Source organism: Falco cherrug, chromosome 5 (genome assembly GCF_023634085.1).
Source record: "Falco cherrug isolate bFalChe1 chromosome 5, bFalChe1.pri, whole genome shotgun sequence".
Classification (NCBI taxonomy): Eukaryota; Metazoa; Chordata; class Aves; order Falconiformes; family Falconidae; genus Falco; species Falco cherrug.
This window is the reverse complement of record NC_073701.1, coordinates 5,777,966-5,795,932: the sequence shown is the minus strand read 5'-3', so window position 1 is coordinate 5,795,932 and position 17,967 is coordinate 5,777,966. Positions and strand designations below refer to the sequence as shown.

Below are 17,967 nucleotides of genomic sequence, written 5' to 3'. Positions count from 1 at the left end.
AAATAAATTAGAAGTAACTCCATGGTGTGGCAGAGAAGTTGATGTAGTGACATTAGTGCTAAAAAAGAGAACTGCATCTGACTGCGCCTCCCAGACACAGTAAATAAAATAAGCTAAATTTGAGTTTTGGTAGATGAAATCCTAAAAATCCAGCAGTCTTTTTATATTTTTTAACATGCTCAACATTGTCATGCTTCAGTTTAACTGTTGTCTGGAATATTTTTTCACGATGACAGATACAGCTATGCTGCTCATATATATTCTGAGAAAACAGAGTGTCATAACTTTCAAGACATGTGCTTGGGGGTGTGTATGCGCATTAATGTTCGCTCAGGCTCACGCATCGCCATGATCTTCTGTGCATGCAAACCTATACATTTGTGCTCCCACACGTGCGGGGGGGGGGGCGGGGGGGGGGGGCTGTATGTGTGAACATGCACATCTTCCTCATAATAGTTTACAGCAATTTGCAGGCAGAGATCAATAGATGTAGAAATTGCTTAGGCACTGAAATTAATTGAGATCTATACAGAAGGGAAAGGGACGATTTCTGTAGGTTTTGAAGCTATCGTGGAAAAAACCAATAATTATCTGTTGCAAGAGTACCATTTTCTGTGCCTATGGAAGGTCTATAGGATGGACTGAGGGAGCAAGGGAGAAAGTTGTCCCGTTCGGTGCTGCAGGACGTCACCACGCAGGGTTTATGCCTGCACGTATGAAGAAGGCAGCACATACATATATGTTTGTGAGTGTGCTGGGGAGGGGGAGGGGGATTTTTAACAGCCATTTTCACATATTTTCTGATTCCCATTTAGCTCACAGCTCCCACCTACGGTACGTCACCTGTGCATGGCACATACCGACTGCCACGGCAATAGCCCCGCTCCCTCCCGTGCCCACCCCACCCCACGCTTTCTTCATCCATCAGTCCCACTCCTGGCTGCAGCTGGGTGCTGGGGGCTTCGGCTGCTTGGGTGGGAGTGGGGCTGGGGGCTCCCCACCCGCCCCGGCCCCCCAGACACACCCCACCCCTCCCACCCCCTCCGCAGCCCGCAGTGTCCCCTCTCCCCTGTCGCCGCTGTACAGTGGGAAAGTCGTTGGGTAATTGGGTCCAGATTGAAGATTTTAATTATTCATGAGGCTGGCAAGGGACTTGGGGGGTGGGGGGGGGTGGCTGCCCGGGTGGGGGTGGGGTGGGGAGGTGACGAGTCAGGGAGAGCTGGTGAACAATTCTGGGAAGGGTAGGGAGGGAGGCAGGGAGAGGCAGCGTGTGCATGTGTGATGAGCAATAGCTGTGGACCTTACAGTTGCTGCTAACTGCCCTGGTGTGTGTGTGTGTGTGTGTATGTGTGTGTGAGAGAGAGAGAGAGGGAGAGAGAGAGGGAGGGAGGGAGGGAGTGGAGAGGGTGGGGGGGAGAGATAAGAGAGAGAAGAGGAAAAGGAGAGAGGAGAAGGAAGGAAGAAGAAGGAAGGAAGGGGACAATACGATCATGCTGTGCTGTATGAGAAGAACAAAACAGGTAGAGCTGAAGATTTTTATATTTCTTTCCGTTAAGAAATCCCCCGGGCTGCCGCGTGTCCGTGGGGTGCGTGTCTGCCTGAGTGCGTGAGGGGCTGGGGTAGGGGGGTGGAAATTTCAGCTGCTTTCAGCACACGTCTCTTTTGCAATTCTTTAGCATCTTGCGACTGAAGGCTCTTTTCACACCCTGCAGCGTGACTGTTTTGCCTTTCCGGGGCTGGTGATGTGGGGAAGGGGGGTGGCCTACGTCCACATTTGGGGAGCTACCAGAATCTCCCCTCTATTATTCTTATTATTTTTTAATAGTGGGCAGTTGTATTGCCTAGGATTTTCTGTCTGTGGTTCTGAGGGTGTGGATGGGGGGGGTGGGGGGTGGAGGGGGGGGGGGCAGGGGTGCGGCTGGCAGGAAACGTGATGAGATCTGGCTCTACCTTGGAGATAAAGGAAGCGACTCCTCATCTTATGCCAAAAAAGAAAGGATGCCCAGTGAGCCTTGATCCCTGGTCAGAACGCTTTCTATTGCTCCTGGCTCTGATGAATGGGAGATGCTTTATGTGCATGTGCTGTGAGGGGGCTCGGAGGACAGGTGCATTCATTTTTTTGTGTTACAGCAATCTGAGCAAGAATTAACCTGAAGCTTCTTTTTCTCCAGCCTATGCTATAGTGAAAAATGCAATTAATTAATAACAAAAGCATTAGCCAGGGGAGGGGGAGAGTCACCCTCATTGCAATACCCTTCATAGTACAACCAGTTAGACAACTGTGCACCAGCTGGTAAAGAGACAGAGGACCACGCCTCTGTTAGCTCCGAACTCGGGTGGGATAAGAGAAGCTCACAGTGTGAACCTGTTGGAAACCAGTTCATTCTCTATTGGTACCACCTGGCTTTTGCTGTAAGGGAATTGGGATGATGAGAAGGTTTGGGTGGTGGCTAGTTTTCAGTGCCAAATTTTTTATATCCAAAATGATAATGAAATGGAAAAAAAAAGCTACTTAGATCATTCTCCCCTCACACTTCCCCCTTTTATTTTGTGTGAAAGCCCAAACATGCTCGTGATTAAGAGAGCCTATTTTGGCTAAATCTCTTAGACTTCCTCGGGAAGATGCTGGATTTGTGCAGTTGAAACTTTGAGGCAGGAACTGGCCCCAGATATCTTTGTAAGGCTTTTTAGAAACTTCCCCGATTTACGGATTTGTAGGTAGTGACAAGGAGCTGTGGTCCTTCTTTTGAGCGCAGAACTCAACTCAGTCTTAGGTACGGCACCATACTGATTACTTTCTTTCTATATGGGTACATTTATATATCTCTTACAATATAGCACTGCAGTATTCTGGAGCAATAGCTTAACACACTGATGTGAGTAACTCCAGTTACTGTAGAACAGCACAGAGTTGAAAGAAAATGCAGGTTAAAGTGTGTTTCTGAATGGAGATGTCTGTGTTACCAAACGAAGAAGCAATTTTGTAGAATAATGGGGAGGGGCAGGTGAACGGGATAGGAAGAGACCCTGCATCATCCTGTGTTTTTCCCCAGGCAGGTTTTTCAAATGCTTTGCAATTAATGGTACATTCATTAAAATCTGGAGGGAGGTGGTGGTGGCTGGGTGTGTGTGTGGGGGAACATGTTGCAGCCAGCCAGCGGAGCACATTCAGCTGGCAAACACGGGATGAAAAGAGCAGAGGAGAAGGAAGGCAGACGGGGAGGCAGAGTGACAGAGCAGTGGGCGGAGGTGCACAGCAAATTTTAAAATAAAGTAGGTAGTTCTGGGATTCTTTGGAGTCAGAAGAGAGCTATTGGAGGAGGGGGATAATTTTGCCCATACCATTACAGGTTGGGCATCAAAGCTCCTGAATAATATTCCAATGTAGCTGTTCTTTACATCTCCATGGGTTTACTCCTGTCATTTTAATTCTGACATATTTAGAAATGCATGGCATGCAGGTATCATGAGCGCACACAGTTGTCTCTTCCCACTCTGTACATTAATCCGCCGCATGGTACACACCCCTTTGCGCGTGCATGTGCAGCACACGTCTCCACTCTCTGGTCGTTCGCATCTGTACTACACATATGCACAAGCACATATGCACTCGTTTGCACATGCTTTCTGATCTTTATGCAGCCATACAACCTGAATGTGCCTGCCCGTGCATATTTAGTCGATGTTCCTAGGCTCAGAGCCCAACTCCTGCTCCTGTACCTGAATACACACCACAGTTGCCAAACTGGCAATACAGCAGTTCGCTCAGCAAAGCTGGTGGATACACCAGAGGAAGCTTTAATATGGAGAAGAAAAATACCTCGGTTTTCAGCTTGTGCTCTTCCTCTGTCCCCACCCAGACCTTTCACAGAGAGAAAAAGATGGAATGGGTTCTTCAGCACAGGCAGGAGTTTCCTTCCCAAAATAAAGACAGCTCTCTGCAAATTATTTTTCAGGGGAAGCCCCTGGTGTCCCGCCTTTCTGGCAGCTAAAGAGCGAAATTCTGAAATTACAGGCTTGGGCGTGGAAGAAATCTCTTCACATTTGTGTCTAGGTGTGCGTGTATGTGTCTGTCCTCCCACCCCTCAAAGACAAATATGTTCACACGCTCATACCTTGCAGATTATTCTTTCTTGTGGGTGCGATGCCATTGTGAAGAGTGAAGTATCTGACTGACTGTGCCCGCCCATGAGAGATGTAGATAGCTCGATGTTGTCATTTCTGCCTACAGTTGATTGCAGCTCTGAATCTGTGCCCACAAAATATTCAGCTGAAAGGTGGCATAACCAAAAGGCTAGGTCGAGCAAATTTTGAAAAAAAATTGAACTTAACCTCTGTTGCCAGCAAGAGATGCAGTCAGTAATACGCAGAGCTGGATAGTTAGGTAGGTGGCTAGAAATGCGAGTGTTGCATGCACCGCATACTAGAACAGATGGACGTTATGGGGATATGTGCTCAGTATTGGATTGCATGAGTGATTAAACAATAACCCGCAAGCAGGTTTCCCACTTGTGGGTGAGATGAGTCTCATTCATCACCAGCCATATCCAACGGCTTCTCCCCATTCTGTCCTCTCCTGCTCACCCCAGTGCTGGAGAGCCAGCGGCTGCAAAGGTTTAAACCTGCCACACCCAGCAAATCAAAGGAGGGAGAGGGGAAGAGGCAGTCTGCATTTCTTTCCCCTTCCACACGAGCAGCATGAATAAACAGGGCTGTACCTCTAAAGATGCAGTTTAATGCAATTGGAGAAAGAGAAAGCATTAGGGAACTGTTCTAGCAATTACAGCCAGCCGGCGAGGTGTCTTGTCATTCCTGGAACTGCAGAGGTGTGCAGGCAGGAGGAAATGGTTGGAGAAAAAAAGAGGGAGAGAAAGATGCGTGCAGAGTTCAGGTTTTCTTTGCCTCAGGTTATTAAAATATCTCGGACTTCATTTAGAATAACTTAATTATGCCTCACAGTCCAGATGCTTCAAAACTTGCAAGGCATGGTCTTACCTTTAAACACCAACGTGCAGAGAGGAAATGGGGCATTTTAAAGGAAAGGTGTCCAGCCGTGCCCCTCCTCCCTCCACTTGCCAGCGTGGTGTAAATCACCACAGACCATTGACTTCAGGGCAGAGGCACTTCATCTGCACCTGAGGAGAGTCCAGCCACCGCCTCCGCCTTTCTGAGACACACCGAGTGGTTCTTGTGCTGCTTCCAGTAAACAATTGCTGCATGGAAGTTTAATTACTCCAGGTCCTTACTATTTCTCTTCCTGGGCCGATACCCCTGGGATTTCTCCTGAGGAGGGTGTCTCCAGAGAAACACCCCTCCCACCTCCCTGTCCTCCTCTGCTGCCTTTGCTGACTATTAGAGACATTGATTTCTCCTAGATCGCATAATGTAACTGTTCTTAATGGCACAGACAAGCCCCCTCCTAGGGAACTAATTGCAGGCAGAGTTTCCAGGGGAAGAAGGACGGTGGTAATGCTTACTGGGAAAGAAACAGGTCTGTTGATCCAAATTGCCTATTGCCACTTGCTCCTGAATGAGAATCCCAGCAAAAACCAGTCAGGCAGTACCCCCCGGTGTGTGGAGGCCTCCCTGCTGAGGGGGCTTCGTTGCATCTGGTACCTGCCTGTGCCAGGCTGGGTGCACGTGTGCAGCCCAGGGAACTAACATGTGTTGTCTGAGGGCTTGTCCTGTCTGAGTGAGGTCAGAGCTGCTCCTGCCTCAGGATAAGAAAATGGGCTGTAGCTCCTGGCTCTGCCCATGCCGTGCTGAGATGGTGGGCAGCACCTGAGGATGAGGCATGAGCGGGGCTGCTCCTGCCGTCGCGTGGCTTTGACTGCCTAGAAGGAGAAGGTTTCCTCTCAAGTGCACTCTCATTTCAGACCAGCTGTCATGGATTCTGTGATGCCGTCTCAGGATCTAGTAGCCATCCCACACAGACATTCTATTTCTCTCTCCCCATTTCCCAGAGATCAGGAATTCCCCACCGCTGGCAGCTGCCAAGTTGCAAGGCCTTCTTGTGCTGGTGGGAAGGTGAACTGGGCCCTTTGCCCATTGCAAGATGAAAGCAGGCTTGATAGTCGTGCATGGTGTAAATGAAGGATGTGAATACCTGCTTGGGTTCACTGTGAGGCATGTGCTCCCCTCTGACTGCCATCTGCTCCACGTGCAGAGGACATGGGGCACAAGTGGGCTCTGCCTAGTCTTTACCGAGCAGGCATGTCTATGCTGAGGGATTGGTGTATTAAGAGCTAAACCAGCAGGCACAGCCTGAAGATTGCCTCTGCTTTTGGCGGAGATAGTATGAAGCAGAAGCACCAAGTACATATAACCTGAGACCTCTGCGTGCTCCCAGTAGGCTGGTGGTGCGTTACTGACTACTGTTTCTGTCCATGTGTTGCTAGCCCATGCATCCTTCCCTCTGTAAAACTCTCCTGCTATCCCCTCTTCCTGCACATAAATGACTTGCATCTCTTCTGTTGCTTTGGGCTTCCTCCTTACACAGGGAAGACTTTGTTTGGATTTGGGAATGAATGATAGCTCTGATGACACTTCCAGGCTAAAGACACCTAAGGATGGGAAACCTGTTGGTGGCAGCTGTCTGTAGTGATGCCCTTTGGAAATCACGATGCAGTTCCCCTGTTTGCTGTGATTCGGATAAGTCTCAGGGATAGATTTGGCAGCAGTCCATACCTGGCTGCATCTGAGTTTTGAAGGCCCAGTGTCTGGCTGTAAGGCAACAATCATAGCCCAGTAGCTTTACACAGGGGAATGCTGGGCTGCTAAAAGGAGTTTGGTCATCCAGAAAGGCCCAGTCGAAAGTACACATGCCTTGCTGGTGGAAATACCAGAATACCTTGCTCTGGGAATACCAGAGCAGGTATCCGTGTGAAACACCTCTCAACATCTGAAGTCCAAACTCAAAGTCTGGAATCCATCCACATTCATTTAATCTATAATTCCAAGATCCTCCTGAGCACACTGGGAGGTGACATGTAACCTCAGAGCTCTGATGGCCTCATGTGGAGAAGGTGTTTATATTTCCTTAGGGCTGTCTCTATCACCTGCTGAGTGTGTGTGTAAAACTCCATGGCTTTTCGTGGTTGCAAGCACCACAGGGCAGTAGTTAGTATATAGGAATTGGTTTCGGGAGAGCTGTTTTCTCTTTCTAGCAGTGCTATTAACCCGCTTTCTGACTTGATCTAAGCAGTTTCTCAGCCTGTCATGGCTGCCTCTGCAAGATGTTCTTTAATTTGAAAACTAAATAATTAGTGTGTGGGGAAAAAAAAAAAAAAAAGAGGATTCAGATGCCCTCAGGTGAGAGCTGCTTTAGACAGGCAAAGCATTGCTTTATCCATCCTCAGTCACTCCTGCAGTGCTGGGATGTTTATTAGCCACTTGAGTTCCTTTAACACAAACCATTGATTTTCTTCCCAGACCCAGGCTTTATTACTATGGGTCAGAGCCTGAGTAGGGCTACAACTTAGTTTTCTCCCTACTATTCACCAGTGTGCTAACTCATCCCCTACCATCACAATGATCCAGCCTTTAGAAACCTACAATATGTGTATGGGGTGGAGGAATAGTGTAATGAAAATAGTGATTTATTTTTTAATATAACAAAAGGAATTTGTTCTTTTGGAGTTACACTGATCCTGCGTCTCCGCCTGTTATTCACTTTGTCTCCTCTCCCCATCTGTTCTGCTCATGTTCCTCCTGCTCCCTTGACCATGCAGTTGTCCTGCTGCTTCTTCTCCTCCAGCTGGGTACCAACCCTCCATTAGGCTGTGCTTCTTGAGGGCTTCTGCTGGCAGCTTCAGCCACTATCACCAAGGTCCTATTCCCTTCACCCTTCCTGGCACTGGTATCAGACTGGAAGCTGGTAGGAGGGAAAACGACATGGGTTCTTCCTTTGTGCTTCCAGTCACTTTTGCAGCTTCCCCAGTTCTCTTCCACTTGGTCAGCTGTTGCAGCTACTGCAAATGAACAGCTACAGACAGAGACAGCAAAGTGATGCATCTTCATCTATCACATTGCTGTTAGCAGAAGTAAAATGTAGCCCACCCCCAGCAGGTGGCTGTGGAGGGGTATGGCTGCTGTAGGAGCAATGCCTGCAGTACAAACTAGTATCACCATTCCTGCTTTCTTGAGGGTTCATACTTCTTCTGGGCTTGTCCCTTGGCTGCTGATGCCACTGTTGGGTGGCAGGCTGGCACGATGGCCCAAGAGAGCCTGCCTTCCTCCCACCAGGACTGGTTGGCTGTGATGCCTCAAAAGGGAAGCCAGGATGTACTTATATTCTTTTAAATTATAGCCAATAAATGTCAATCCCATTCATTACTCATCTTAATTCTGAAGTTTCTTGAATTAATTCCAGCTATAATCACTGTATATCTCTATTTATAGAAAGCTGGGACATCTCACAATATTTAAGATTTCTCTCTGTAGGAGACACCTTTTTGTAAGGGCTGGTAATTAGTAAAGCTAATAGGCTGTAAAAGAATCCTAGTCACTTGGTTTGAACGCCCCTAAAACTTAGGGGTGGAGGGGAGTGTGTTTGGATCTGAAGCTAGCTCTGAAGCTGTAGGTCAGAGAGCTGCACTGAAATGATGCTTGTGTGCTTCAGAACTGGGGACACCTCTCTCAGGGTCAAGATTTAAATGCTTAGCTTGGTGTGTTGGAGTAGTCAGGCTGGCAGCTTGCGAAAACCTGTACTGGACAGCTGAGCTGGAATCTGTCAGAATGGAGACTTGGCCTGATCAAAGATGCAAAACAGTGGTTTTAAACCTTCCTGCTGTTTGCATTTCCAGTGGAAAACCCAGGGACACTTCAAGCCCTACATAGAGTTTTGAGGACAGAAACTTGCCACAGAAAATTGATGTTTAATGTTGACCATTAAAATTGCAGTCAAAAGCATGCTAAGGATGCAACCAGTCCCACCTAAATCACAGGATCTGGCAAACAGCCTTTCCCTTGTATCCTAACTTCCAGTCAGAACAGCAGCTAGAAGAGATTAAATCCTAAGGAAAGGGCGAATGGAGCAAGGAAAAATATTTCCACCCAAAACAACTGAAGAACTGAAGCTAACCGAAACCTCCATGAAATAGGAAGAAGATGGATAACTTTCACAGGATAGTTAGTATCTGAATCAATACCTGAAACTTCCCCCTTATAGGGTAAAACTAGATGTGAAGCAAAAGGAACCCTCCATTTTGATGTCACTGTACGAGACTCTGTGGAAGACAAAATAATTGACAAATTAGTGAGAAATGAGCCCTAATGGCTTATAGGAACTTTTAGAAAATCTTTTGAAGTTAAGTTAATTCCTCCTTATGTTCTTTGTTTTCTTCCTTTGAGTCATATGATTCCACAGTTCAGGAGGAAGATATCATAAGACAATGCCTTATCTTGCGGAATTTCATTACTTTTTATTTAGGGTGTGCCTGACAAGAGAAGTCTGAAATGTGTCACAGTATTTTACCATTGTTCTGAACTGAGAAATACTTGCCAATCTAAGTTGAACTACCTTCTTAGAGGCGATGGTCATGGGCTGTAGAACTTTAGAGCTTCCTTCCTTTCTAACTGTGGAGGTGCCTAAATTCCTAAGATAATTATGCTTACATCTGGCAAGTCCCCTAAGCATTTAAAGGCTGCTTGCTGGCATGGCTACATGATCCTTAGTTTTATAAGCAATAATCAGCTCAATACCGACTTAACAGCTAAACACCTTGGGATCTACAAACCAAGTGTTCTTCCAGTTGCTTTCCCTGCACAGCCAAAATGGGTAAGTTTGACCGAGTACGCCAGTCAAGTGTCTGTGCAGAATGCATCCAAGAGGAAGGGAATGTACTACCTTCCTTTTATCCAGAAAGACTTTGATTATAATCAGAGTATTTACCTAGAGATGTGGTGAATATACCATCTCTGCCCGAGTAGATCTGTACCCCCACCTCCCAGGAAAATGTGCTATTAGGCTATAGAACATACTGGGACCAGTGTTTCCTGGAGACGCTGATCTGTTTTGCACAGACAAATAAAATATTAATTGGGCCAGAGCAAAAGGATATCATCCTGACTCTCTACCTTAGTGTTTATGATATTCATGGAGGGGAGGGAAGAGCTTTGGTTAAAGCTTTGCATCATGTGTTTTCAATAAGGCCAAAGCGTTTTATGTTTATTTTGCATGTCTCCAGTAACATGATCAACTGCAAGCTGATGGGTAAAGCAATCAATAGGAGCCACAAAGGAGGAAGATCAGGATCTAGGAAGAGGGCAGAGCAAATTAGGATGTACTGATGGAAGACGGTTGTTTTAAATTGTCCTAGTTTATTTACAAAGCTGATGGAAGCAACCTCTGAACCATGAGCTTTGAATGCTTTGAGGACTCATGAGGGCTGAATGAGGTGTCAGAAAGCTGAAGAAGAACAAGGAGAAGTAAGAAATTACAGACTACTCAGTTTAACTTCATTCCTGGGGAAAAAAATATGGTGGAAATAATCAAATAAAGGAGATTATTAGGAGCCAGCACAGATCTGTCAAGAATAGATCATGTCAAACTAATTTAGCTTTCTTCTGTAACAAGCTTTGTGGATACAGGGGAAGTAGTTGTCATACCTTGTCATTTGTAAGGATTTTGACATTATCTCACAGGCTTTTATCATAAGTGAGGCAAAGAAACATGGTCCAAAGGAAAACATTACAGCAGGGTTGCAGAACTGGTGTAGATAATCCTACTCTATGAGCAATTCTCTACTGATTTTGTGTTGAAACAAGACTGTTGAGAGGGTTGCCACAAGCTTGAGCTGTGGCCTGTTAGTGCTTCATGTTTTCATTAAATACATTGTGCTTTGTATTTTAATTTTGGTCTGGATGACTGTCTAGAGACAGTGTTCTTTAGAATCTGCAGATGGCATGAAGCAGGTATAGGCTGGTGGAAGTTACTAAAATTCAAGGCAAGCTTGTCAAACCAAGGACCTGATCTGAACAGCATCAGAGTGAATGTGTAGAGGAATGAAGGCAGGTTAATTATCATTGATAATATACAACTGTGGGCTGGCTTCAGGGGTGGTGGGTTGGCTGATGTAGACAAGGTGCAGCTGTGGCTGGTTCTGTTAAGGGGTTGAGAGCCGATGAAGAGGGAGCAGCCGAGGAAGAAGAAGCAGAGAGAGCATGTGCTCTGGGTGAGGAGAGACAAGGAGAAGGCAGCAGAGGGACTAGTATGAAGAGTATGTTGGTATGTGATGGTAAAAAAACCTCGTTGCAGCTTGATAGATTTGAGAGTGTTGCGACATGAATGTAAAGTGCTCTCTGTGGGAGTGATTAGCAAATTGCAGTCAGCTGTCCATGGAAGCCAACAAGCCAGTTAGCTCTCCTTCAGGAGGGGAGACAGGGTCTCTAGAGGACCACAAGTTCAAAGTTAGTCTAGAATGTCATTCTGTTGTCAAAAGGAGAACATCATCTTACCAGTTTGTGCAAATGGGAGTATAGGCTCTGAGATACAGCTAATAAGGCTTCAGCTCTGATTGAGAACATGTAAGTCTCAGCTGAAGTGTCATGCCTTAGTCTTGTACTGCACTCTAAGGAAGTGTGATCCAGTGAGAGACAGTGCGGGCTGGGATGCTGATAATTGCTGGAGGTCAAGGGAAATATAATTTGTGAGGAAAGACTGAAATTAGGGTTGTTTAACCTAAAAGGAATAAGGCTGAGAGGGGTCAGGATGCTGATCTGGGAAGCGCAATAAAATGGGAGTAATCTGTTCTTCCTGTCCAGGGTAGATGAAACAAGGACTAATGGTCTTTAATGGGACATCAGAGTGATTCAGACTAGCCTTTAGGAAGAGTCCAAAACGATTGTGACGCGCTGGAATAGATGGTTTGAGAAAACTACGGCAGCTCCAATCACCAAAGGGCTATTGGATGTACTTCTGGACCAGAGGATGGACTAAATGGTCTCTCTTAACACTATTTTGTGTTATTAGTGTCAAATATTCACTGAAGCAGGATCTGGACCCAATCTGTCCTCTTGCAGAAGAGTGCTTAACCAGTAGGCTATAAAGATATATTTACTTCTATGCTCTCTCCCTCTCTGGCTTCATGCTTATTTAATTCGTCCATGAAAAAAAGTCTTAAGAGCTTAAGCAGGAAAAGCTAGGAGCAGCTTACTCTAAACAATCTTCTGTATGAGGAAGGTAAGACTTAATGTCTTTTGAAGTGTAGTAGAGGTGAATTGACATCTCCCATAATTTAAGGAAGCCAGTGTCTCCACTGAGATACTAGATAAATACCTGTCTTCTGCATGCTGTCAGAGAGAAAATATAGTAGGGTGGTTTTTTTTGTTTGTTTTCTTTTTTTTTTCTCTGGGCAGGGGTTCAGGGCTTGGAATCTAAAACACTAGATGCCTCCCTGATAAGCAGAGCAAGATGCCTAAACGTAGATGGCTTAGATGCCACTGTCTTTTCAATGTTTGCTAAAGGCATTTGTTTGGTATATTGTGATACTGGGGTGCCTAGTTCTCTCCATATTTTCTAGTGAACTTAAGACTATGGTTTTCCTAGACTTAGCTCCAACATTTGTCTTCTGAACGTGGACGTCTTCTGGATTTCCACACTAAGGTTCCCTTTCCATCATCCTCAGCACAGGATTATTACAAAGGGTTTATCAGTTGGTGGCTTCTTCTGCCAACATGAATTGTCTCAAAGCATTTATATGGCAGCCACTCAGAAACTTCCAGCTGGAGTGCTGTAGCCCTACTAGCACTCACCTTCAGTGCTTAATCCCCTCTGCTCCCATTATGATGTGTCCCAGCGGTTGCTGGGAATACTGAATAAAACATGCTGAGATATAATATTCACCTTCACTGATATATTCTCATGCAGCAGAAAAGCTACTGCTGCATGAGAATATAGGACTGAAGCTAACCTGTGGTACCTTCCATTACCACACGCCGAGTCCGTACAACCCTCGGGAAGATATCCTTTCTTTGGTTGTTCCAAAGCCTTTACACCGCACAAGGGGGGGTGTGTGTGGAACAAGACACCCTGCCTATAGTCAGGATTACCCAACTTTTTGGGGATGAGATAAATTGTAATAGTCAAAGACAATCTTTTCAACTACATCAAATTTGGATGAGTGTTCCCTGTTTGGATAAGATTTTTCTTGGTAGGGATCTTCTTCAAATAGACACCATGTTTTTTTAATGTGTTACTTGACTGTATCTGTTGAGATTGGAGGAATAAAGCTTTGAAAATGTAAAGAGTTTTGCAACCATTTAATAAACAGCAGTTGCACCTTTATAGTGTAAGGCAAAAGAATGCCACTATGATTTCAAATGGTGAAATTTCCTATTTTCTTCCTTTCTAGTTTACATTTTTAAAATAAAGAGTTTAAACACTTTAGCATACATTCAGTTTTCAAAGTCAAACACTTAGAGTATAGAGAATTAATTAAAAGGGTTGCCTGTCCATCTTTAATTTGTCTTCTCTCACATATAGGCATAATTATGTGGTCCTTAATTATAAGATCAAATACTGGTAATTTCTTTTTTCAATAGGATCCCTGTCTCATTCAGTGCACAGAATGGAATATACTTACGGACCGAATGAGTTTTGCTGTAAACGAAGGTGTTTTCTATAGGTCTCCTGTTTCATTTACTGCCAGTGATAAAGGTTATATATTGAATTGGGCAGGGGGCTGTTCAAAAACAGAACAATGGTCTCATGTTTTGGCAATTCAAAACTGCCCTGAACAATTAGGCTTTTTCCTGCCTTTTGCTGTGAGTTCCTATGTAATATGAAAAAGCCATATAAATGAGGTTTTCTATGGGTGGCCACTAATTGGTGTGTTCTCATTTTCTGGGTTCTCAGTCTGAGACACCTGGGGTCTGACTTGCAGAAGTGCAGAATCGGCATTGTATGGAGTTCTGCTCTCAACACATACACAACTGGGGAAATGGTAATGCAAGACATGGCAAATTAGGGACCCAAAATTAGTAGGTGCTCTGGCCATTTGACCTCTTTATGTCTGATTTCACTGTCTGTAAAATGGAGATAACAACCCCACCTACCTCCCTCAGAGAACATCCATTAAGGCTCGTGAAGCACTGAGATATTATGGCCAAATAACACCACAGAAAAAGACCATGAGGAAATTAGTATTCTGCATTCGGTGATGGGTTTGAATGATATGTGGCAAATGAGGCACTTTGCCATGCCTGAAATTAGGATAACGGGAAATTACAGAATCACTACCCACTCAGTGAGCTCTGTCTATCCTTTGTAGTAGCTGGGGTGGGGGGAGACTTTCAAGAAAAAAAAAAGATAAAGACTATTTATTATAAGGCACATGCATAAGAGACTCAAAGCAAGGTTTCACAGGTAGCCTCCATTTAATGTTTTCTGCTTCAACCTTTACCATGTGCCCAGAAAGATGCTTGTAAGACAGGCTTTTTATGTAATATATGACTCACGCTACTTTTGTACTTGTGCCTGTGAACGATGGGTTGCAAAATGATTAGGCAAAAATGGGCCAAATGTGTTACCACTGAAACTAGTACTACACTTTTCACTGGTGTCAGAAGATGTCAGCTTAAATCCTTAACAAATCAAGCCTGGTTTTACTCCCTTTGTATATGAGGAAATTGAGGCACAGAAGAAAGTGGAATTATCTACTGAAGTAATTTTGCCTGTTTTCTCTATATACAACCAATAGCTTTTAAACTAGTATTCACTTGCCTTGCATGAATTTATCTGCAAATGACAGGAAAAGCTAGGGTTTGTTCTTCTTCCCTTCTCACCTGGCAGAAATAGCTTGAGTAATGCAAACAATTTGCTTTATTTGCCAGTCACTTTGTATTTGTGACTGTGGGAGTCGGGTGTGTACCTGCCTACAGGACTCTATGGGAGGATCTCCTGAGGAAGGGCAGAGCTGGAGAGCTGAAGAAGCAAGCTGGTCTATGGTATCACAGGTCCTATGTCCCGACCTTGGTGCTGTTTTCATGAAGTTCAGGCTTTTGATTGCTGCCCTGGAGGACCTCCAGATGGGGAGGTTGTGCTTGCACCAGGAAAGGCAGTCTGCATGGAACTCTGTGGAAGCTCCAGACCAGGATGGGTTTAAGAAAGAGGACAGAGCCTTCAAGCTGGGCCTAACAGGGAACCCAAGAAGAGGCAAGAACCTTGGTGATACATGGTCATACACTTTTATTAATGAGAGCCTGCTTGGGGTTTCTCCCTAGTCTGAATGTGCTGTTCTTGTTGCGGAGACTATGGATGTCTGTATTTCCTCCCTTAAAGCTCTGGTGTCCAAGATGGGACAGAGTTTTTCAGGCCAAGCACAGGTGGGATTTTTTCCCACTATTGCTACATATGCTGGCTGCTGATGGACTGATAAGTTGCCTCCTAGGCTTCTGTGTCCATGAATTATCTCCAGAAAAAAGTTTACTTCTCCCGTGGGAGGCACAAAGCAGCCTAACATTCTCAAGGGAGAGTTTTTCTTAGCAGAGACTGAAATGGAAATACAGAAATTCTAGTACAGAAATTCGGAAGTCCTGGAAAAACAGCAATTCATTAGCACTCTGTAAGCATGGAAGAAGAGCTGCGCTTATGTCTGTTGTCCTAAGATGTGCCAGCATGGCATGACACTGTAAACCTGCCACATCTAATCACTGGTTATGGCTTGAAGCCTATGCCTTATGAGGATACCCTGTCTCCTATTTTGAGGACCTTCTGCTGAGCCTGCCTTCCATGGCAGCTTAAGAAACCCTCCTCCTGCTTCTCTGGAGTTAAACCTCTGGCTGTCAGGACTGATACACAGTTGATGGTCAAGGCAGACTGATCCAGAGAGATACTTCATGGAGGCAGTGTAGGTAGCCAAAAAAGAAGGTCCTGTTGGCAGGTCTGGAGGAAGGATACTGTCCCTCTGCTAGTTAGGAGTGGAACTGGGAGGCTGTCAGTGCAGGGAGGAAAGAGTTCCCTTTGCAAATTGAATTTGTGGTTGTCCCTCTGGGTCAAACCTGATGCACGTTTGCCCAGAAGGTCGTGGAAGTGCAGATCTCGTGTTAGCATTTGTGAGATGGTGCAGATTTGGTAGTCCCTATTGCTCCCAAATCAGGTGGGGTTTCAGCCTACCCCTGGGGCAACTCCTGCTTCTGGTTTTGTCACAAAAGAAGTGTATACTGCTACAGCACAGAAATTTAGGGGGACGCAGAAAATGCACTGGACTAGTCAGGAGATAATTTTGTTGGAAGCACTTACAATCATGTGGCTCCACTGGCGGCTTCTCCCCATGGGAGAAACACAGACCACAGCAGATAATACTGTGTCTTGTAAGCACCCGCTCCAGAGCTGAAGGGGCCTTATCAAGCTAAAGTCAGGCTTCCCATCTCGTAAAATGCAGTAAGAGAGCCCACTGGTAGGGCTTGCTTTCTTCTCTTTCTCTTCTGTGGTTCTGACCTGTCCTTGCAGAGAGCAAAATGTGCTCCTTGTTGCTCTGCCTCCTTATATCCAGCCCCATTCAGTTCCATCTTTCACATCTGATTCGTTGCCTCTTAGCTTCACACAGTATGGTACCATCGATGCTGATATCCCCAACCTGTAATTTTTCAACTTCACTCCTGGGTACTTGCCTCTAAGCTTCTCCTGCTGTCAGGCGCAGCAGATGAGCGTATGCCGAGTAGCTCTGAGGGGTACCATACAGAGCGATTCTGCTGTTTGGAAATTTGTTTGTGAAAACTCCGAGCAGCGCAGAAATTCCTGGAGAAGCTAATCAGAATTGGAGATGGGCGCACAGTTTTTAAAAAAACACAAGTTTCAAGTACTGTGGTGTAAACAGGAGGTCAGTTCGCTGCCAGTGGCAGTGAAATAGCGCTCAGTTATACAGAGCGCAGGAAACTGCTGAACGGGATTTCTGTCATTCCTTTGCTCCACTTTTATCAACACCCTGTGCTTTTGCCCTGCAGCACCCCTGCTATTCCAGCTCTGATGTTGCAGGCGAGCTATTGAGTTGCTAAAAACTAGGCTAGGGTATAACTGATCCTTTGAACAAAGTAATTCTCTGTTCAGTAGCTTTTTGTACATATTAAATGATTAAATCTTTAGGGGGCTTTTCCCTGATGCAGTAATTGTGCACTCATTAAATTGCCAGATAAGACTTGCTTTCTATTAATTTATTTTTTGCTAAGAAAAATGTTTCGTTTTCCACTGCTAATCCTTCCTCACCTAATTCAAGGATGGCCAGCTTTTGGCTTTTAAGTCACAGGCAGATACTGAGCGATTGAATTATGACTCCCACAATGGAGATACATCACATTACTGAGAGTACACTACTGATTTTAGGACTGATTTTTTATCAGCATCTCCATGTGGGAGGAAGCTCTTAGTGGCTGCTGAGGCCAACAGATCCCTACGAGCTCTAGGACTCAGCTGGGCACCCAGTCTCATCCCATCCCACACTGGGTGCTGGGACCCTGGGGAGCCACTGCTGTTTTCCACCTGGGAGCTACTTGTTGAAAAATCCCTCACCTTACCTAAGGTACTGAGTAGGGCTGTGGAAGGTTTGGGTGTTTTTAAGATGCTCATGAGGCCAAGAGATTTGAACTCCCATGGTTTAGTTAATTGCATTTTAGAAAGTGAAATCTGGTTAACAGTTGAATTATCCTACGTTACTAGGAGCAGAAACAGATCTAGTTTTCAGCTACAACATAACCTAGTATATGTGTGAAAAAGACCGCAGAGAAACTATGTTAAAAGAAAGTTATTATGGCTGCTAAGTCAAGTATTAAAAAAATAAGCCTATATTGGAAATGCAATTGCCTGCACAACCTCAGCATGATCTCCTCTTGTGAATGTATTTCAGTACACTTCTAATAACAGGAACATGTTTTTCTTTCCAGGGATTCCTGCTGCATTCAGGTCACAGAATGGACAGTGCTCACTTAATGAGCAGTTATTCAATATTTTGTTTTCTCGTAATAAGACAGCGT

At 45.2% G+C, this 17,967-nt stretch overlaps 1 protein-coding gene across 1 annotated transcript in view; it reads left to right on the top strand.

Moving 5' to 3' along the window:
* Positions 1 to 1,243: 1,243 nt before the first annotated feature.
* Positions 1,244 to 17,967, top strand: part of GAP43 (growth associated protein 43) — a 61,377-nt gene continuing 44,653 nt past the window's right edge. The window contains exon 1 of the mRNA XM_005433339.2: positions 1,244 to 1,520. Coding sequence (XP_005433396.1) covers positions 1,491 to 1,520 — 30 coding nt within the window. The 5' untranslated portion in view covers positions 1,244 to 1,490. The remainder of the gene's footprint in view (positions 1,521 to 17,967) is intronic.